Source organism: Tribolium madens, unplaced genomic scaffold, assembly GCF_015345945.1.
Source record: "Tribolium madens isolate multiple individuals breed KSU strain unplaced genomic scaffold, Tmad_KSU_1.1 Scaffold_96;HRSCAF=242;Tcas5.2_LG5, whole genome shotgun sequence".
Lineage (NCBI taxonomy): Eukaryota > Metazoa > Arthropoda > Insecta > Coleoptera > Tenebrionidae > Tribolium > Tribolium madens.
In genome coordinates, this window is record NW_025401068.1 from 14,979,052 (window position 1) to 15,001,914 (window position 22,863).

Genomic DNA, 22,863 nt, shown 5'->3' on the forward strand with positions numbered 1-22,863 from the left:
AATTTACATAGCCTTCGCAAAATAAAGTTAACTTTAGAAAAATGAACAAACAGGACACTTATTTTTGGACAGAGGGAGAATTATTATTATTATTATTAATTATTATTGTTTTCTGGAGGTAAATGATTAAAAAAAAAACGTTTGATTTCATACTTTATATTCACCCTGTATATCTGTTTAATTACACTCGTTTTTACATTTATTTGTACTTGGGTTCTTACAACTTTAAAGTTAAAGTTACAAGTTAAAGTTTGGTATAATTCTGTTTTATAAATTTTCGAAAATAAAAAATAATACAAACAATTTTTGAGTTTAGATCATGAAACATGAAAAAAAATTACTTTTTTATTATTACCAAATTTTAAATTTAAAATTTTAAAAAGTCAGTTTGAGTTTTCAAAACTTTGCTTGAAATTTTTTTCTTCAGAATTCAGTTTTATATTTTTGCGTTAGTTAAATTAATCTATCAAAAGATTGAGAAAGGCAGAAAAAAATTATTTCATTTATTTGCTTGTACAATTAATCATATAGAAGGTAGTCGAGGTCCGTGCAATCTTTCGATAACACACACTAAAATAATTTAAAAAATTGCGATGAAACGAATAATTATTCTCAAGAAACCTTATTTGACTATCATTTGAGACTGCTGTTTAGTACTCTTTACAAGAAAGTGGTTATTGCTTATTAACAAGCAAACAAATTATCTTTATTTCAAGAACATAAGTGAAAAGAGAATAAATTTACATAATCAGTAATATTGAACACTTTAACAACAATTCTGAATCATCTTTTTGTTTTGTGTTTACAAATTTTTTCTATTTTTCTAATTTTTACGCTTCATCTTTGAAATCGAAAAATCATTTACTAATAGTAATGATTTATTTAGTGAGAGCTATTTATCATAAGTCAGTGACATTGCTTGGCCTAGGCGCACCATGGGTGCGAATTGTTTCGAAACAAGGAGATGCACCAAAGCATTTAATTTAGCAATAGTGAGCGGAAGAAACCGCAGACATTTTTGCATTGATTGGAATTAAAATAATGATCACAATGTGGTCGTCCCTCAGCATTTCTGCTGAATGTCACAATAAGAAATTCCCATGTAAACAAGCCATAATTTCCATTTATGTATCACTCGTCAGTAATGTCATTAAAAAGAAAGACCCCTTTGTGAGATTTCGTTCAGTTCTCATGTTATGTAAGGTGAGAAATGTGAAATGCATGCAACAAATTCTGACTGCCCCATTTTTTTTCTTGGGTAATGTGTTAATGAAACAATGGGACAACATCGGTCGCGAGTCATTTATGAATTAAACGTTTTTGCACAATAAAAAATTGCGTAGCGTCTTGTTAATGCTCAGGAGTGTTATGCACCAGTTATTTTTCTGCCGTTAGATTTTTGCCGTTACAATGCTATCAATTGTTTGTGTCGATTTCGTTGAAAGCTTATTAAAAATTGGGTCAAATCAGGTTCATTTGATTAAATTTGCATAGAAATGAGGTGCTATCAAAAAACTTGAAATAACAAAAATTCCATACAAAACTCTACTCACCTAAATATTTTGCCACAACCTATGATAGTAACATTTGATGTCCATTCTGCCGTTATGTAACTTGCTAATCGATCATTGTTTCGGTTGCAAAATATCAAAGGTTTTAAGGATGGGCCTTGGTTGGTGAGTATCCGCAGCCTGGGGCTCTAGGTGAAGATTATAGGACCGTTATGGTCAACCAACCTGCAAAAGACACAGTGTCATTCTCTCTTTTAAACTCGAAGAAAGTGTTGATAATATCGCAAATCGCAATTTTTCGCAGTGACGAATTCTACAGTTATGCTGGCTACAAAGGTGTTGTTAATATTCATTTTTTGTTTTCCAAAGCGATAAGTAAACTAACGGTAAAATTATTAAATTTGGTGTTTTCTAGTCTTGCCAAATATCCTTCACACAATTCCTTTCGTTATTATTATTTGGTTCTAAATTAGATATATGAAATAACAATAATTAATTCTACACCCATATATTGGGCAAGCGCATTTTTATGACACCATTTCTCATCGTTTGAATTTTAGGAGTGTCTCGAATTGTTCACTAGTGTTGCAATTCTCAACCGTCTTCTTAAATACCCCTGGGGCACCCTTGAGGCCACAAATCTATTAAATTTTGCCAAAATTATATAATAATTGAAAGTCGGATAGCGGTTATTAGCACTGTTATAATCTTAATTGTATTATTACAGTCCCGTTTTTCACATAGTTTAATTATCACGAATAATCTCAATTAAAATCTAAAGCGTTTCATAAGGTCTGTAATAAAATCCTCGGCTTTGGTAAAAAGTTGACAAGAAAGATGTAGGTCACTTTTAGAATATTTAATTTTATTTTTTTATTAAAGAGACCGCGAGTTGGCGAGCAACATCCTAGCGGTATTCCCTGGCCTAAGGGTATTTGCTGTTTGACCCTTCCAGCGATTTTTTCCTATTAAAATGCTAATTATTTTCCATCCGAAACGTGACTTGCTAAGGTCAAGGCAATAAGTCGTGTGTTCACTATAAAATAACAGGTCTGTCGAAGAAAAAATGCATCGTCGTCGAGGTGGTTTACCTTGCACATTCTTTAATCAATAATCGAAATATCTCCCACATTTCTATTATTTCTAGATTTCGAAATGGATCATTTATTATGCACCTGGCATGGAGATGTGTCTCGGGTTACATCATACGCAATTTTCTTTTACTTTAGTGAAAGTTTTTCTATTATGCAGAGGTAATAATATTAGAGTATTAATTATAGCATATGTCCACTATCGAATGAGAAGATCTTTATACCGCGATTTAGCAATATAGATTAGCAACAATAAGCTGTGAGACCCATTCTATAGATTAAACCGTGGATAAATTCTGGAAAAATAACGTTAGGTAACGACTGAGGATGAGATTAAAAAATTTATGTAAAATGCGATTTTCCGCAATAAAAAAACAGTTGTTAATCAAGTGCAGCACGTTTGTTTCTGTGTTGAAAGCATGCAGTTTTAATAGCATATTTTTGTAATAGAGTTATTAGGAGATTAGTGTTTCACGTCCTTAGATAAATAGGTGAACGTTGGAATCCACGATAGGACAAGTGAGCGAGTTTCGTCACGTAACAATAATCTACCACCAGTAGAGCGTAAGCTCGCATGCATCTACAAGACTTTGAAATTTCAGTCGATAGTCTTGAAAATTTCACACACTCGTTCCATTGCCATTTATGTGTTGGCAGAATGGACACACATATATTTATTATGGATAATTACACATTTGTTCTTTAACGGTAGAAGAATGTGCAAAATCGTGTGTTGTGAAGGAATGTTCACACTACTGATGGATTATTTCTGGTTTAAAAGCTTTAACGGGTTTGACATGTGTTGTATTGTAATTGTGTTAAAATCTGTATTTGCTCGTACCAATTTTGGATTATGTAAAATTATTAGGATTAAGTTACAGTTATTCAATCAGATTTAAGCAAATCTAATGATCTTATGAGTTTTACGACTTGCAAAAGCAATAATTTCTGCCTAATCTTGATAAGTTACGTGATATTATAGTAAAGCTTCTGGGAACAAATGAGACGATTTGCTAATGGACAAAAAAATTACCAGTGCCACTGAAAATATTTAAAAAATATTATTTTCTCTATATGCAGAGATAAGGGATTGTTTACACTCCTCGTATTTTGAAGGAAACGGAAACAATAAACTCAGACGTGTATGGAAATTTTAATTTTCAAAATGAATGAATAGTGTGATGAATTTACAAATGTTACCTAACGCGTATAAAGCATGAAGAATTGTTACAGTAATTTTATTTAGGTTTTATAGCTAATTTTCTTCTTCATAATAGTAGAATAGGTACATGTCAGGTGTGTTCATATGTAGAACAGATTTAGTTAATTAGAGTAGTTGTTTTGAGAAACCGGACGGGCTTGTCATCCGAGGATAGTTAAGAGAAAATGTAGTTTACATGTTCTCTAAGCTTAGCTTTAAAGATATTAATTTATGAATATGAACAGTTAGAAATTGTAATTCTAGTCTTTCTTAATGATAGTGAAACTCTCAAGGAACAGTAATAACAAATGATCTTTTTCTTATCTTAAATTATTGAGGAGTTAATCTGCTTGAAGATTTAAAGTTCTCTAGGTTACAGTGATTAGTGGCTAAATAGATGTTTACTGTTTTATTAGGAGTTACTACAAAGAGGAACCGCTACTGTATGTAAATCAAATTAAATTGTCACATTTGCCATAACAAATAAGGAACTAAAACTCTACTCGACTTAAAAGTGTACATTTATTAACTCAATCATCTACAAAAACTAGTACTCCGTAGCAGAATCCGTTATTTAAATATAGTAACAATTTGTACGACAGACGTGGAGCCTTGTAATTGAGATATAATAATAAGCTTGGTGCTTAAATCCTGTAAAAATAGGCTTAGGAAATGTACCTTAAAATACACCTCATATTTTGTACCCATTATGCGTTAAGGATAAACACCGTTCTTGCATTCATCGGCTGGTTTGGTTACATTATAACATTCTTTTCAAATTAAGGCTACGTTTATCGATCTTCTGTAACCTCTAATTTAGTCATGCATTTAAACCAAGACCATACTTTTATGTCTACAGTTTCAAAAAAAATTACTAAAACCTCTGTAAGTACACATACGTAAGAATAATATCCTTGTGATTTTTAAATGATAAAAGAAAAACAAATCTAACCTTAAAATGAATAATTCTAGATCTGTTCCAAGTTGTTAGTACTCTGAAACATTGTTGCAGACACCTTAACAATTGTTTTATATAAATTCTCACGTTAGGCATGTTGAAAACAAAGTTTGTGTCTTTTAAATATTCCAAGAGGAAGATAAAGTAAAAACCATGTGAATAAAATTTTCATAAATGTACACGAAACTGTACCTTGGATTTTAATAAGAATTATCAAAGTCTCTGCGATTACTTTTTGTTGCATATTTTACAAAAAAATATTTATTCACTCTTTTAAAAAAGTAAAAAACCAGTTGAAACATGAAATCTTTTTAGCAAATAAAAAAATTGTACTATTCTGGATGATCAACAATTAAAAAGTGATACATTGCTGGAAACCAAAAACATTTTTGGAGCGTTGACTCCATAATTCAAATATAAAAGTTTCAACGTATGTCATGGTTAGAAAATCCGGAACTGTTTTTTTCGAACTAATGAATAGTAAATATTCAGTCTGCTTTTAAATTTCCCAAACTTGTTTACAAATATAAATTTTATGTGACATGTCTTGGTAGAGTTTCAGCATTGACATTGGTTTTCAATTTAGTAGTTGCAACATGTATTTAAACATATCACGTTTGGCTTAGTTTAAATATTTTCAAATTTTTCTGGAAAATTAAGTTGCGCTCACTTTTTGTTATTTCAGCTGATTATTTCGCAAATTATTGTAACAATGGTGGCATTTAGCAAAGGTGAGAATCATGTATACATTTTCAAATGACCTGCTTCAGTACAGCGGATAATTTTGTAAGAGTTGATGTCGTGTAGGGTTTACTTTCATTTCATTATTTAAGGTATTTAACAAAGTCACGATTCGAGAGCATAATAAAAATAGTCAAAATGTGGAACAATTACCATACAAGATCATTACCAAGGTTCTAGCAAATCTTATAATACGTGAAGCTTACTAATAGGATCAAAGGTACCATCTATTAAGTTATTTTTTCAAGAGAGATGTTGGTATATGGTGGAAAACTATTACTATGTCACATGTGATTGTACTATCGTAACGGCATTGATTCCTGGTAGATCAATCATTTAAACGGTTGTAGTTACGGTAAAGAAAGATCGAGTACAGTAACACTTTGATTTTAGCGAAAAATAATTAAGTTTTAATTAAAGTTTACCGTTTTTCAATTAATATCTAATCGACATTACTGCATTTTCCTTTCCACTGCATGTTCAATTGCGAGTGCAAACATTAACATAAAAAATTAGAACAAAATCTAAATTTACCTTAATTTGAAGTCGGTTGCTGGTCTCATTGAGCTAGAAAAGTCGAAAGTGGTGATTATAATTAAAATAACAAACCAGCATGTGTTAGAATATTTTCGGTTTTTTGATGGAATCAGTCATTTTTACGTCTCGTCATGTTGGAAAGTAGTGTTTTGCCAAAACTAGGACGCCCAAGATCAATAAAAAGTTTGACTGATTGTGAGAGTGTTGAAAATTTTAAATCCGATTTAGTTTCTAGCGGATTCGATTTCAGTTTTAAAATATTAACTCATATGCGAGGTAGCAGTTGTTGCATCTTTACCAAAAGAAGTTAGTGATGTATTCATTGGGCAACAGTTTGGCGGGCCGTTAGAGTCAATGAACGGAGTCGCGTCCGTTTTGCCGTCGGCCCATTTAGTTGTCTTGCACTTGCCGAATACCAATTAGCATCTCAATCGGTATTAATAACCGTGTTCACCTCATAATTATGCGATCTGCATCCTTGCCCTCCCTAACCCGGTTTTCTACAAACATAAGTGTATTTCACGCTTATATGAATCTTTGCTATTTTTGAAGAAACTGAAGCACTTTGGGAGCGTGATTAATGATATGTGGAACATTAGCGAATTAACTAAAATGCAAGGTGAAAATTGAGAAAGTTGGAATTCGAAATTTATCTCGCGAATATTTTAATTGATGGACACACTATCTTAACTTTTTTCAAGGGTTTACCTTAGAAATAGTAGCATGTAAACATTCTCACACTACATAAAAAATAAAATCAAGATCTTACTTGCTCTTTTCTGATACTTGTGTTTTTTATGAAATGTATTAAAATTGGAACAATAAATAAGTCTGAATGAATGTTGACTTTTATCTTGATCTCTTCCTTTCTCAACACAACAAAATTTAACAAAAAATACGAAAAACAAAAAAAAGATCATTTGTTCTTATTTCGAAACCTTAGAATGAAGAATGAAATTTAGCTTTTGTAGTTCGGTTAATTTCTAAGGTAATTGCTTAATGAGTTATTTTTTGAATGTTGTCAACACTGAGTAATAATTTTTTTCTTTCTTTTAAAAAAGTTTATACAAAAGTTTGTCAAAATTTCAATTTTTGTCTGGTTTAGTCTTTCATTTCAACATTTTAAGATACTAATTTTTATTTTTGTCAAAAAGATATAGGGTGATTCATGTTGGATTGCTTGACTATTATTTATTATTATTTTTCGACACCAAAATATTCAATAAAAAATTATATAAATTTCAAAACTACCACTAGAATTTAGAAACTAGAATTTAGAGATTTCCCTTTTTGTTTTAAAAATTTTATTGTTTTAGTTTAAAAAATATGCAGTGATTTTAATTCTTCATATTTCGTAAAATTTAGTTTGATGATAATTATTCTTATTTTTTGAATTTGTGGCAAGAATAGTCTTTTTTTGTTTAAATAACAAATTTTTGGTTTTTTGCTCCCATAAAAAGTGGCTTTGAATATTTTATCACATTTTATCACATTTAGTTAAATTAACAATTTTTTATCAAAAATGTCAGGATGACTCATTCAAGATTGCTTCTCAATTTTTAGTTTGAGTAACTTAAATGAGATTTCCAAAAAATATTTTTTTATCGAGTTTCAAGACCATTTTTTTTACTTGTTTTGAGTTATAATCCAATATTGCTCTCCGATTTATAGTTTTAGATGTACATGATGATTCACTCAAGATTATTTCTTGATTTTTTGTTTGAATAACTTAAATGAGATTTCCAAAAAAATACGATAAAATTCGATACCATTCCGAAAACCATGCCTATCCTATAGTACTCGTACTAGTAACAAGCTTGTCACACAATTTAACAGTCTCAAGCGAAACCAAACTGGATCAAGGTATTTTTGTACTAAATTTTATAATATGTTGCCAACTGACTTTTGTAATTTGTCTACATGTCTTTTTAAGAAGAAACTTAAGGAATTTTTAATTGAAAACTGTTTATATAATATTGAGGACTATTTTCACTGTAATTTTAACCTGTAAGTTTTGTATTTTATGTATTATTTGACCTGTGTATGACACGTTGTCTTAAACATCAATAAATCTATTTCTATTTCTATAATACAAGTTTTTTCAAAAATTTGAAAGGAATTCTTATTTACAAACTCTACTCTTTGCATCTCACATTTTTGTAGAAGACAAATTCGTCTAAGGTGAATTAATATTTAGAGAAATAAAATAAACAATTTTAACCAACTTGAAATTTATCACTGTGTCACTTGCAACAAAGTTCGTTTTTATTAAATAAATATAATCGAATTTTATGTTTGCTTTGAAAAGTCAGAAAGTTGCTTAGCTTAGTTATGAAACTTTATGAAAATAAAATTTATCCTTTGACACGTGAGGTGGAAATAAGTAAACTACTTAATAAGTAGTTAACAAAAAGTAAATATACTTTTTGCCAGTCTGAGCTAAATTTCAGCGGAGTTGTATCAGACTTAGAAGTACGATTATATTTTTTTTATTACCTATTTCCCGTACCTACAGGAAAAGAGCCACAATTTTTCTAGTTTGGCTCAATGTCTTATTCAAACTTCCGGAGATTATCCAAGGTAGGCATCAAAGAATAAACATTTGGCTACAGTTTTCAATCAAAGAAGCGTATCTTTGTAAAACTAGAGAATGTTGAATTTTCCATAGAATGCTCATAGCGGGAAAATATCACATGCAAATCATAACAAGTTTTTTTAATTGCAAATTTACATTTAATAATTTTGAAATTTTATGTCTATTGTCAAATTATTATTATAAAGCGTGGGTGTGCAATACAGAACACTCTTACAAGTGATAATTTTCTGAAAGTTCAATGTCAAATTGCTTTATCGTAATTTTGATGAACAGAAAAGGATGTGAAGCGAAGTAAAATTCTTTGAATATTATAATCTTTATTTCAATGAATACATAAAAATCCGTATTTAAAAAGGTACATCCGCATTTTTCGTCGTCTACAGTAACTGTACATTTTGTCTTATAAATTTTTATTGCTTTTTTTCCATAAAACTAACCTACTCAGCAACATTTAGTTAGCGATTTCGTGGTTTCTAGGACATTTCTTTAAATAAAAAAGGATCAAGTTGATACTTGGGTGCATTTTAACAAAACGTGAACTACTCATGACATGAAACAGAAATCTTCCTTTTTGTGGCAATTTTCACTTGATCTCAATCGATTGAGATGAAGTAAAAATCAATAACTTTCATTTTTATGCTTGAGAAAAATTACTTGATTAAATCATCGACCAATATCCTTGTGAAATAAGATTGTGTGCGAATTATGTGTTGGTTGGTATAAGTTACAAGATAATTATTGGTTATAGCTTAAGTTTCATTGCCAATCACTCTAAAAAGTCATAATTTTTTGTTTGAATCCTTTTCACTATTTCTTAAAAAATTTAATGAATTGAGAAGTAAAGTCACAGAACTAAGCTATGCTTAAAACTTAAACTATGCGAACTTTAGCACACTTTACTCTGCAAGGTGTGGAGGAATAACAAGAAAGGTATGTGTAACACTTGTAACAGAATCGACATGCTTTGCTTGTTTTAATAATTTCCCAGAGAAGAATTGTGGGTAATTTATATGTTATTATATAAATTATTATAGTGCGAGTATTTATTTTCGCAATTTAATTTTTTAAACTTAAATATTACCTAGTAAAAGGTTATCAGTGATCAGCAATCACGGTATTCACATTCGATACCTCACTAATAGAATTACTATTCAATATTACCAACTGATTGGCTGTCAAGGTAAAAAAATAACTACATCACTACAATAATAATTACGAGGTTCCGCATCTTTTTTCTTCTTCTGTGAAGTGGTCCAAAAATCCCAAGTCATTATCGCTTTACGATATTCATAATAAGTTAATTAGATGCAAATGTATTCAAGTGAAGAACACAGATGTAAGAAATAAAGTAAAAATACGATTTTTTAAAGTTTCAAACATTCCATGTTTATTTCTTTTAAATCAAACCTGAATTGTAAAAAGTAGTAGTAATTTCCTTCTTAGATGCACTTTAACGATATTGGACTTTCTGTTTCATTCTGCCCACAAAATTACTACAATTTATATTTTATTGCAATAAGATCTTGAAGCTACTTTTACAAAACTACGTTGTTAATTTTATTACTTCTTAATTGCTTTTAATGTGTATCTGTTTACGAAGGAAGTATAAATTGCATCGATTATAGGACTTGCTGCACCATTATCACAAATTACTTATTTAACATCTTTTCCTAACTATAATTAAATTACCGGAAACTGCATTGATAAGAGTGCATTAAAAGTTAATCATTTTTATTGATTATTATTAAAATTTTTATTATCAACTTACTTGAAAATATTCCAATAAGCGGCTAAGAAGTTGCACTAATTTATCTAAACCGAAGACTAATCATTAGCAATTTTATTTCGTTGTAACTTGTAAAACTGCACATGCACGATAGTCTTGAAAGACCAATGCACTCACACAACATCGACCTACCAGTTCTTGTAGCTAACTGGACGCGCAACCATAGAGAAGTCTTAGCTGGTATTATACACCTGCCGAAGGCGTTTTGTGGCGCCCGCTGGAACGATTCTCTACGAAGAATATCAGTAGAAAGCACAAAATTGCGATAATTCTTTAAAAAACGAGAAGCTTACAATTCTTTGTTTGAACTTGTGTTAATTTTAATTGTTAACTTGCATATTGCGAGATGCCGTGATGAGGTTTTAATGCTTGGGTTGGTCATTGTATTATTATGGAAATCTGTTACGTTACAACTCCCTACAACCTTCAATTATTTGGAATTTAATCGATCGAGTGTAGTTTATCGTGGGATCTTGCATAGACGTGGAATCCCTATTAGCATTGCCTTCTTCGTGGTCAAATTACAATAATCTGGAGAGAGATCCACTAAATCTTGAGTCAGTTTCTCTGTTTGCGTCACTCAGTCATGAAACGTAAAGTTTATGGGAATATCAAAGGAATTATTGCTTTTATGAGGAAATACAAGGGATTTTTTTCGTACAAGTTTTATTAACATAACGGTTTTTAAAAAAATTTTCTTAAATTACGAAATTTTCTCCATTTTTTATGAGCTTTTCGGGAACCATTTTTGACGGCGACTATAGATTTTCTTCATTCATTTGTTCGTTGGAAAATTATTTGTATTCATCTAGCCCTTTTCATTATTTTTGAATTAATTTTGCAACTACCTTTAAATAAAATTGCCAAAGATTCGCAATTTCAAATATCAAATAAGTGGTGTCCGGTCAATTCTTCGAAAGCAATTATTCGAAAGCCAATTGTTCGAAGTTAGTTGTTTGAAAACTGATTGTTCGAAAAGCGAGTAACATTTAACAAAAACAAGTTTATTTTAGAGCTTGTTAGAAAAATATCTTTGTAGGCACAATCTAGAACAAAGTAGGGGTGATTAAAACAAGAATATTTATTAGTTGGGTGTTGAAATTGTTGAAATAAAATTTATATTATATTTTTAGTACTAGTCAATTGTTAAATTAATTATAAAGTTAAAAAAATACATAAATCTATACAAAAATAAGAATATTCATCTCAGCTCTGGTCTTCTGTAGCTCAGTTATTATTAATTAAGTGGGAATTGTGATATTTTGTAGACTTTATTTATATTCTAGAGCGCATTTCAGGAAAATATTTTTGTTTATACAGGGTGGCTCAAAACTAAGTTACAATACAAACTTTTTTTTTTAATAAAACACCATATGTTTTTTGCCATTTTTGAATGTAGCTTTTATTTTCAAAGTTTCTAAGCTAAACTTCTATTAGTCGATTTTGCTTAGTTTTTGAATTAAGTTGATTTTTTTCGCTAAAACATCCTCTTTTTAAAAATTTATTATACAAAAAGTTTTTTATAGTTTAGTTAGTTTTTTATAAGTTTATTATACAAAAAATTATTATACAAAAGACAACTCGAATTTTTTTTTACCATTGTAAAGAGGGAAAGTACGAACTTTGAGACTATAACATTTTTTGCATTGATTGCAGTTGAAAAGTTAAAAAAATGTCGAAGTTTCTTAAAAATTAAATAATATAAAAAATTTAAATGGAACACCCTATTTTTTATTTTTGCATCTCATAAACTGATAAATGGTCTATCTAAAAAAAAAAAAACTTTTGTTGTCTAGAATTGATAAATTAAAAGATATTTAATTCTAAATGTTAATTTTTCTCAACAAAGCCTATGTATTTTCCTTAATTTTTGATAATTATGCAACAATTGACAAGTATTAAAAATATGGAAGACGTAAGAGCTGATCTTCAACCGGTTTCTTCGAAGAAGCCTACGAAGAAACTAAAAACTAAAAGAAATTTGTTTTTGTTAAATGTTACTTGCCTACATTTTTTTCGAAAAATCAGTTTTCGATCAATAAATATGCTGTTTGAACAATTTGCTTTCGAACAACTGGATTTTCGAACAAATTGTTTTCGAACAATTGCTTTCGAACAATTGTCCGTAATTGCAAATAAGTAGGTAGATTTAGTGTTTTGTATTTAACTTGTAGTTTTTTGCGACATATACGAATGTATCTAGGCCACAACTTTTTCTAATTTTTTGTAAAAATTATGAATCAAAGCAATTATTAAACATAATTTAAAATTTATAAGGCAAATGTTTACATATATTAACCGAATTTCATTTAATTAAATTTTACTCAATTCAGTTTATAAAATTTTGTTCAATGTAAAGATTTTACGTTCACTTTTGCGCCGTTTAAGTAGACCGACATGGCCAGATGATAAGTGTTATAATGTAAAAAATTGATTTTATTTGAGAATTACACAAGATTTTCTATTGGTTTCAGACTTTTACCTGGTTACCCTGATTTACGTACTAGCCTTTTACACCAAAAACTCCAAATGCTAAACTGTTGCATTGAGCGAAAACAGACACGTGAAAACACCGCTACTAACTTTGATTCGGCCGAAGGCTCATCCACCGATGAGGAAGAATTCTTCGATTGTGCAGATAAACCTGAAGAGGAGACAAAAAAGAAAGAAAAGTACTCCCTATGGAACCAACCCGTGGGAAGACTCGGAAAGTTCAACAATTTGAAATTACTAAAAACCGGCGATCCTCTCTACATCCCCATCACGCAAGAACCCGTCCCTAAGAGTGAAGACCAGTTGGAGGAGGACACTGATGTTTTACTCAAATTGGGTTCCGATGCTCAAGGTTCCGAATTGAGGGCTAAAATGATGAGTGCTTCCCTCCTCTCGGATATGGAGTCGTTCAAAGCTGCTAATCCCGGCTCAGTCCTCGAGGATTTCATTCGCTGGTACTCTCCCCGGGATTGGATCGAGGGCGACGACCTGGACGAATGGGGCCAGAAGAAGGGCCAATTAAGCTCGCGGATGATGATAGAGGACAACTTCTGGGTGCAGACGTGGGAATCGGCCAAACCCGTCCCTGCCCATCGCCAGAAACGGCTTTTTGACGACACCCGCGAGGCCGAAAAGGTGCTCCACTTCATGGACTCCAGAAATCTGTGTCAGATATGCGAGATGCTAATCCCGGTTTTATGCCACATCGCCATCTACAGATTGGGCGAAGAGAGTCCTCGCGAGCTTCCGGACTCGGTCGAAAGATTGCGCGCTCTGATTAAAACCACCGAACGAATTTCTAGAGAGAGTAAACTCCAGTTGAGGCGATTCGAGAGTTTTATTCAAGAGGTGACAGCACTTGAACTGCGGATCTCGCAAGTCAACTCGCTGATGTATAAATTTAATCCCTCGGGAGCCGTTGATGAGAATTTATCTAATTTGATTGGGAATCTGGTTAGCGGACGCGAAGTGGAAATTGCCGATCGAGTCGATTCCACTTTGGGTAATCGAATTGTTAGCATGTTTTCCGACGCTCAGAAAGCAGCTAATATGATTCTTTCGGAACAAGTGAGCGAAGACGGGAAAAGTGTCAAGGGAAATGCCGCATTTCCTCAAGCCAATGAGAGGGAAATTGTTATGAGAGTCTCAGTGCCGAGACCGGCGACTTACTCAGCGGAATGTCCGCAGTTTCTCAGAGCGGTTTTGAACAAGAATGAATTCAGGCTCGTGGGGGCCTTCTCCGAGGACATAGTCTTCTTTTAACGACTTATTTTTAGATTTTTATTGTTATTCAAGCTGTATCTAAGAATCATTTATTTCTTACTGTGTTTTATTATCCCGGTCATAATTTCCTTCAAGATTCTTACAATGTTTTTGTAGAAATTCCCGCCGGTTTCTATGGAAACCCAGGTCGATCCAGTAGCTGCGCCGTGCCAACCCCTGGCTCGTTTTCCCAGATGATCTCGTACTCGTCATTCTCATAGATCAGTTTAACTTCGCTCGCTACTTAACTTTAAAATGCTAACGTAATATCTATTCGGCATCTTTTCTAAGACTTTCTATAGTGTCATGTGAGTGATTCATTTCTTCTTTCTTGCTGTCTTCTCTGTTAAACGTTGCGTGAGTATAGCTCGTTCTTCCTTGTTTAAATTTTACACTATTTATTCTGCGTGGCAATACAATTCGGATTTTTTAGTATGGAGAAAAACATTTCAAAAAGCTCAAATAAAGATTTAATTTTATCGGAGCGATTTCACTGAATTCGAATAAAGCTCATATCGGTTATTATTACATGGAACATTTGGCGTTTGCATTTAACCGGCAAGAGCTATAAAAGAATCCCCTTGTTCACATAAATAAGCAATCGGAAAATAACGCTTCTGTGTTCGCAATTGCGCATTTATTTGATCCGAAATAAAGGAAAAGAAATAATCAAAAATTCTTACTTTATGCCGCTGTTTACCCTGTCTTAACAAATACGATTTAATGTTGACGTTGAAAATAGTTGGCATTTTAGTGTCATAAATGGTTTATGAAGATCGCAACCGTGACCAATTGATTTTCATTGCTCGTGAATAATCCCATTAAAAGTTTGAAAAATTTAATTGAATTCGATATGAAGTTAAGCTAAATAAAGCTATTTTGGAATGCATAAACATGAAACATTTGTTACACATAAGTCGAAATAATTAAACGCACTCAAATTGTGTACTGTAATATACCGGGATATGAAGTAGTTTCTGTTTACGTGTAAATAAAACACTGGATTTTCATTTTCAGATTTTAGAATTATTTTTCTTATCAGATTCGGTTTATGTTTTGATGAATATTGATTCTAAAAATATTTATGTTTACGTCTTTCTGTCATAAACAACAGAAAATATGATTGCGCTTTAACTAAATATAACTAACCCATTATCAAACCGTAAATCAAAAGTGGAACTTGGTAAAATCGATTGAAATAAAAAATGGGGTCCTTATTGAAACTGACGAAATTTGAAACTAAAACTTACCTTTTATTTGCACATTAAAATTTTCATTGCTTTATTGCTTCAATATACAAACTTTTCGACTCTTTTCGTGAGCAATTATTTTACCAACTTAAGATGTGCAACCTAAAGGCCAAAGGAAATTAAAAGGAAGTCGTAAGAGCAGGCATTGAAAATGGATTCAATGCTCGAATTATAAACGAAACTAGTAAAAAACTTCAAGCAAATTCACATCAAAACTTTTCCTTAAAAAATAAGAAACAAATTAAGGTACTTGCCTATAATTAGACAATATGTTTTTGAATGATAACTTATTGAAAACTGATAAATTTAATAATCTATGGTATTTATTTTTGTAGTTTGTACTAGTTTCACCAAATTCGGTAGAAACTCTACTTTCTATTATAGGTACACTTGAGTGCAAAAAAAACGCAAATTGTCAAATTTTTCAGAGATCTACATAGTGTGAAAAAGGTGGTTCCCAAAAAGGTTAGAAAACTATCAAAACAATTGTCTTATTTGGTGGTCTTGCCAGTGCAATGTCATAGTCAGTGTTAAAAACGAAATGGAAAAACTTGATAGAAATTTGGAAGATGCCTGACAATTATAAAATTGTGACGAAGAGAACGTCAAAAAAGTAACATTTATTAACAGGCCAAATTACATTATAAAAAAAATTAATTTGCGTTTTTTTGCAAGTGAAAAGATTTCTACAATTTGTGTATTTAAAATTTTTCTTACAAAAATAGTAAACCAACCACTCTCTATGTAGGAAACAAAATTAAGCAAAAATTGCATTTTGCCTTCACACTTGTAGTGGATTCCTAAAGACCACTGCTGGAGAAGATCTTTAAAAAAGCAACGTTTCACGACAAGATTTTTTTATTTGCAGAAATAGGAAACCTTTTATTAAAATTAATATGTGTATTTTTCCAAACGCGTTTCCGACCAATAGAGAGGAAAACCTGTTATACCTTTTTAGCAAGTACAATTGTTTCTTTACATTTCTTCCAATAAATGGGAAAAAATTGATGAATTTTATTATTGCCTAAGGTACTCAGAACTGCGATAAACTTGTCAATTCCCCCTTGAAGTTTTAATTTACTGCTTTGTTTTCTTTCTTGCGCAAATTATTTTAAGAAAAATGTCTTTATCCCAGAATCCAAGTATTCTAACTATCACAAGAGACGTGATACAATTACAGCTAATAGAAAAAACTCTGTAAGCAATTTATCATTTTAATTAGAATGAATGTTCAATGCGTGATCCGACTCAATACAGTTTCTATTATTTCAGCTAACGCTGATATTTCGCGTTTCCGTAACAAGTTCTAATTGCAGTAGTAATAAAATTACACAACAGGAGCTTTTGTTTTCTACAAGCACAGATTAATCTTTGTGGTTGTATTGGCAAATACTGTTTAATAGAATTTCCATGAAACTATTGCCATCAGATTCAGTAAATAACTTGTCCTGCATTTCAAAAATAGTTCACGTGTAAGACAAAACTTGATGACAATTACAAGTCTGGTCTTTGTCTTTACTTGCGAGAATGACATCCCATTTGGTCATATTAATCAGGAGAAAGATAGCGCCAGGAGCAAGAAATCGATACAGCTTGCGGATACACCGTGCAATATGTACTTAAAATATGTAGATGGTTGCTGTAAGTTGTCATATCGACTTTAGAGCACAATCTATGTTTTAAGCTTGAATTATGGGATTTAATTTTTTGATGAAATTTAATTTTTTTGATTGTCGTTTTTCGGAGGATTCTCTTCCATCATGTAACGCACACTAGAAAAATTTGAGAAGACACGTTCTTGAGAAAATAAACGATGTCACTGATAAAGGATGAGAAGTACACACTTGGTTCAGAGGTGATATTCCATATAAAGTCAAAGGAAATTTTTGAAAGAGAATTGTTGCGGATAAGGGGACTGTCATATGACATATTTCTCCATCTTTTGCCTCTTGTTTTCTGTTTCTAACACAATTTCGTTTCCTGTTACTCCGCCACTGCTCCAATAACTTTGATTTTATGCGATTTTAGTCACCACATAGAACTACCTACTTTGTAAAAGCGTGTTGTTCACTTTGTGAATATGTGACATCAAGCACCTTCTTTTGAAGGAACAAAGTGGCATCCGAGCTTTTAACGTCTTCTGCTCGCTGCTTTTGCTAACGAGTTTTTTTCCTATCCAGGCTGGATAATTACCTCCGTGTCGACCGTTTAAAGGGGTTACATTCACGAGTGCATATTAAATAAGTTTCACCTACAACTAAAAAGTATCATGCTAATTTTGTATGATGAATACTCCAATTATTTCCACAAAGAAAGCTCCTGCTTTTTATCTGTTTGTTCTACTCAGTGGGCGAGTCTGCGACTAATCAAATTTGAATTTCCTAACAAGGTTTTTAATGACTTTCCATTTTAATTCAAGTTTACCCTGTCATTACAGAAACTCTTTTTGTACGTATTTTAAAACAACACTTATTTAGCAAAAAATACGGGTCAGTATAGCTCTGCCAAACCAGATTCGTATCAGAATTGTTAAAAGTGTTCACCCAAATTTAAGCATTAATTCGTGGCTAAAATTAGGCTTCCACACGCAATACGAATTTAGAAAATAAAACCCACAGCCTCAAATTGACTTAAAAATAGCCACCAATCGATGGAACAACCAAGAACACCAACAAGTCTTATTGATATTGCAGTTATCATAATTATCATCAAATAACGTGGATACACACATTCTAGTGTTATATTATTACTAGTCAATGTTTGAATTTTTAAAATTTTTGCAAATAAAAAATTTGTTTCCTTTTATTTTTAATTGTTCTTGAATAATCACTATCATCTCTTGGACAAAAAAATTTCTCTTTACAGGAAGTAATAATAAATTAAGAAAAAATAAATTTTATGTTTTAAGTTAATTGATTAATTAGCTGTTTGCAATTTGTACATTTTTTCTTTTAGGTATATCGATGAAAGAGTAATGTTATATATTTCACCAATGAGCTTTATTATGTAAACTATTGGGACTACTAAATATTAATGTTTTTATATACGAGCAACTTTATTGCCTGATGAAGATCGTCGTAAATATTGCTCAAAATTAATAAATTTACGACCTTTAACACTGCGCAATTTATTTAAATAAATACCAAACTTTAAAACGCATTTTGACAGTAGATTTACTGTCACCCAAAGTGGTTAAGCTTTATATCGTTCTTGTAGCTCAATTATCGCAGATTCACTTTTATAGTTGGAATAATATCTCCCATAAGAATTTTATACTGATGTATAACAGACTTTTTTGCTAAACATTTTGGTGGTTTCAATTTGTTATAAATAAGAAACAATTATTAAAAAAACATTTATTAATTTTTGCCAACTCATCAATATTTCAAAGGAATGATGGGTAAACGATAGCGTCGAACTGACAACTTGTCAATTATATTTCAATAAGCGAACAAAAGTTATAGGCTGCTGCAGTGAGATTCTTTATTGATCTCGCTTCGAAAGTGGGAACCGATATTTAGGTTGGCCACTACATTGCCAGTTCAGTTTATATTCGAGGTTTTATTTAAGTTATTAATTAACCAAACTTTTTTCTTTAGGTAGTAAAATTTTTTCAATAAGTTTGCTCGAGTGGACTGCTGGTGATTAAAAATCTGCACATTTTGTTCCACCTTCACGATGCGATAAAAGACTTGAATCCTGTCTAAATCCTTGTAGTTTTGCCCATATAATTTAATAAATTTTAGTAAAAATTTAAAAAAATAATTGCTGAGTTACTCAACCGAAATTTGGCGCTTACGGTATCAGTTTTTGTGTAGCTTTGAGTATTTAGAGCACAAGAACAACAACTCGTGTGGAGAATAAAATTACAGTCCACTTCAACGCCTATCGTTGTTAGATGCTTGTAATCCCTTTCTCTAGCTAATAATACCTAAATAGCCGAGATTCCAAGTTATTCACCTATTCTACTCTTCATAAACTGTTATAAACACACTGGTTTGATTTTTTCATCTTGTACATAAAATAAATATCAAAATTCAGATAAATAGGAGTGAATATTTCCAATTATCAGTATTATCACATTCAATCCGAATCAGATTTATGGATTTCTTTGAGAATTATGCCCTAAACACATATGTGCAACTATTCCCATTATTATCAATCATCAATTTTCTGCTCATTGCGTCCACAAATGAAGCTAATACATCAGTAATTGAGGCTATGTCAACAAACTTATCATTTAGTGATAGATGGTTACGTACAAAGCGGCTAATAATTTCAAAAATAAATTTTGTTTTGAAGTTATTCGGACCAAAATAGTAACAAAGGGCTGCTGTCAACTTTTTATGAAATCGAACAAAATGTGTTGTAATTTGTGACTAGAAATGGTGATTGTGAAATATGAAGCTTTATGTAAAAGAATTTTACGTTCGAAAACAGGATATTAAAAACACTCGATCAGAAGCCAGAAATTGAAGATACTATCATTCAATGAAATTTAATTTTGTTGGTGAAACAGGTGGCTTGTTAAAAGTAAGTCAAATAAACTGTTTTCAAATTTTGTTGTTATGTTTAGTAAAATAGTGGAATTTGCAAGACAATTTTAACTAACGGAATAGAAGAGTGGATGGAGTTAATAAATTAGCGAGCTTCAAGGTAACTAACAAAACCAAATGAGGTGACGCTCAAATAAATCTACGGGAATATTTCTTACGTGTCATCATTATAATTCTGTAGCGTATCCCTTAGTGTGAAGTTTAATTAGTTACTTAACTTCCTGTTAGATGGATTAAATAGTTGCGAATTTGATAGTAGTATTTCGTTCTACTTCCCCAAGTGCGAATAATTTACAAAGTAAGTAGACACTTGATTGACAACAAAAGAAAAAACGCCATAATCGTGTAGTCACGCTTTCAATATTATTCCATAATTAATTAATCCAATAACGCTTTTGAAGAAATTGCTTGATAAAATTCTTAATTAATTTTCATCATGACCGTAATTTATCATCCTCTCAGTAAATAGGCATGTAAACAATACTTCTAAATATTTAGAGGGTTTTTACTTTCATTCTTTTGAAATATTTCTAAACAGCACTAGCGTGTTACTTTGTTATAATTAAGGCTCGGATTATATGCAAAATGCATATTTGTTATTAAGAGGTACTCGTATATCAACAAAATTGTAAGTTTTCTATGCATATCTAATGTTTTTTGATTAAAATAAGCCAGATATAAAATGCATATTTTGCATATTTTGGCAACTTGGTGCATATTTTAGGAAATATTGCATATTTGTGCATATTTTCTTTAAATCACTAATTTCCGATTAAAAATTTCAGTTCAAGTTAAAAATTAGATAGTTTATGAAAAATGATCTGATTACAAAATATCTTAAAAAGAAAACAACCGGTAATTCGTAAGCCAAACTCAAAAAATTAGTAAGTACCCTGCTGAGTGTTTCCTTTTTAAATTGTATTGAACTAAGCGGTTTTTTTTAAATCATTTGTTTCCAAATAAAATAATAATTAATATAAATTAAAGTAATATAAAAAATGATCTTATTTTAAGAACAAAATTTTGTTTTGTTTCTGAGTTATTCGATTTTTGTTGTCTAAATTGCAATATATGTAAAAAATAATTTAATATAAAGTAGATAGTTGTAATCCCTTCATGAAAAAAATGTTTTTTTTTGGTGGGTTGCCATTTAAAAAAAAATAATATTTTTGTAAAACTCAAAAACCAAATAACAAAAATTTCGAAAAATAATATTTTTGATAAAATATCACATTTTTATAGAACTTTATAATTCATGAATTAGTTTTTTCAAAAAATAAATACTTTAAGCAAAAAACGTTTGACTTTTTATTATTCAAAATTTTGCATACCGATATATTTGGTATATATTGGAGCATATTTCTTAATATTTTGTGCATATTTTTGTGAAAATACGTGCATGTATATGCGCATGTTTTTCGTGCATATAATCCGAGGCTTAGTTATAATACTTATAATTATAGCAAATAAAATTAGTGTTTTCAGATGATTGATTCCATTTCCCTGTACAATTGTTAAATCTTGTAATGAAGAAAATGAAGCATTAATTAAAATTATCCGCGACAGCTTTGTGCCGGTGTGGAGTTAACTAATTTAGACTTGAGAGTTTTAGATTAAAAAACAAATTTTATAATATGCAATTTAGTGAGCTAATTTAATTGTATTTGTTACACTCGATGAATTTATTCGTTATATTCACACTACCTCATTTTAAACTTTAATTACTTTTCTGATGTTTAATTCTACGTAATTAGCGTGGAGGTTTACGAAAATGTCAATGAGAAATTTCATTCCTCATTAGGAAACTTCGTTGTAAAAGGTTTAACAAGCTTTCAAATTACTTGTTCATAAATATTTTCAAAGAATAATTACAAGCCCATTCAAAACTGAATGCATAAATGTAGAAGCGTCCCTATTTTTACTTAAATTTTTTTAACAAAAAATACAAAATATTTGGTAATTTTTTCACATAAGCTGGGCTTGCATTTAGTCAGTTTCATTTCCATACCAATGAACATGAAAATTCCAATCGATCAAGCAATTCAATTTAGAGTGAGCTTTCCCGATATGAAATTTAATAGATACACTTAGTACAGAGCAGATGACATGACACCAATGATTTCTCGGTATCGTATATCGGAACGATTAATTTAATTGCTGTTGGTTCAATAACGGAAACTAATCTCTATCTTTCATTTCTCTTAGGTCTCCCTTGAAAGCATGAAGTTGAGGATGATATAATGACGGTATGAATGAAGCTGTTGTCCTCTTACTCTTCTTGACGTCCGTACATGCAGCAAACGACAATGAAAATTGTAAAATCCGTTTTCTTTCTAAACCAACCACTCCATCCAGACTGAACTTAAACGTTACTGCTGTTACGAGCTCTATTTTTGCTAATCGTGCTAGTGATAATTTTTCGGACATCGCCCGTCTCACGTTGTCAACACATCCTGAAGTACTTGGACTTATGCTCAAGTCTCCCAATGAACAAATTCTAGCTCTCAACGTTGCGCGAAGACTGAGGATTTTTCCTAATAAGACTGTTGAAAATGAAGCTTTTTGGACAGGTTTAGGAAATCAGACGCAGGGGTGGACGCCGGCTTTCAGAGACTGTCATTTCCTGAAAGGCAACTGGTTTTACGGTTTTGTCGACACGAAGAGCAATCTCACAACCGCCTTATTTCTAAATTTACAACTGGATCAGTGTGACGATAATTTGGAAGAGATTTTCGGGAAACGACACAAGTGCGACCAGGAAACCACATACGTAAGTACAAATTACAACTCTTTAATTAATCACTTTAATTCAGGTCAGGCTTGTAATTATTTTTTCATTATATACAAGTCGGTATGTCCCCGGATTGAGTTTATGTCAAA

The 22,863-nt window shown here is 31.2% G+C and overlaps 3 protein-coding genes across 9 annotated transcripts in view; 2 read left to right on the forward strand and 1 right to left on the reverse strand.

Annotated features, from left to right (window-relative positions):
* The window catches only part of LOC123012807 (leucine-rich repeat transmembrane protein FLRT1), a 17,529-nt gene extending 6,973 nt beyond the window's left edge, over positions 1–10,556 (reverse strand). The window contains exons 1-3 of one of the 2 annotated variants that reach the window (XM_044410957.1): positions 10,404–10,556; positions 6,037–6,069; positions 1,554–1,736 (exon numbers count right to left, since the gene is read on the reverse strand). The gene's annotated coding sequence lies outside the window, so the exon portion shown is untranslated. The remainder of the gene's footprint in view (positions 1–1,553; positions 1,737–6,036; positions 6,070–10,403) is intronic. The other variant, XM_044410956.1, reaches the window with a different exon arrangement.
* Positions 1–14,235, forward strand: part of LOC123012806 (rab3 GTPase-activating protein catalytic subunit) — a 24,946-nt gene extending 10,711 nt beyond the window's left edge. Inside the window, exon 4 of the mRNA XM_044410955.1 lies at positions 12,896–14,235. Coding sequence (XP_044266890.1) covers positions 12,896–14,177 — 1,282 coding nt within the window. The 3' untranslated portion in view covers positions 14,178–14,235. The remainder of the gene's footprint in view (positions 1–12,895) is intronic.
* Positions 14,236–14,390: 155 nt separating this feature from the next.
* Positions 14,391–22,863, forward strand: part of LOC123012660 (probable G-protein coupled receptor 158) — a 28,229-nt gene continuing 19,756 nt past the window's right edge. For 2 of the 6 annotated variants that reach the window (XM_044410719.1, XM_044410725.1), the window contains exons 1-2: positions 14,391–14,534; positions 22,189–22,753. In XM_044410719.1, the coding sequence (XP_044266654.1) occupies positions 22,232–22,753 (522 nt within the window). In that variant the 5' untranslated portion in view covers positions 14,391–14,534; positions 22,189–22,231. Of the gene's footprint in view, positions 14,535–19,865; positions 19,961–19,984; positions 20,084–20,165; positions 20,282–22,188; positions 22,754–22,863 lie in introns of those variants that run through there. The other 4 variants (XM_044410720.1, XM_044410723.1, XM_044410724.1 and 1 more) reach the window with 4 other exon arrangements.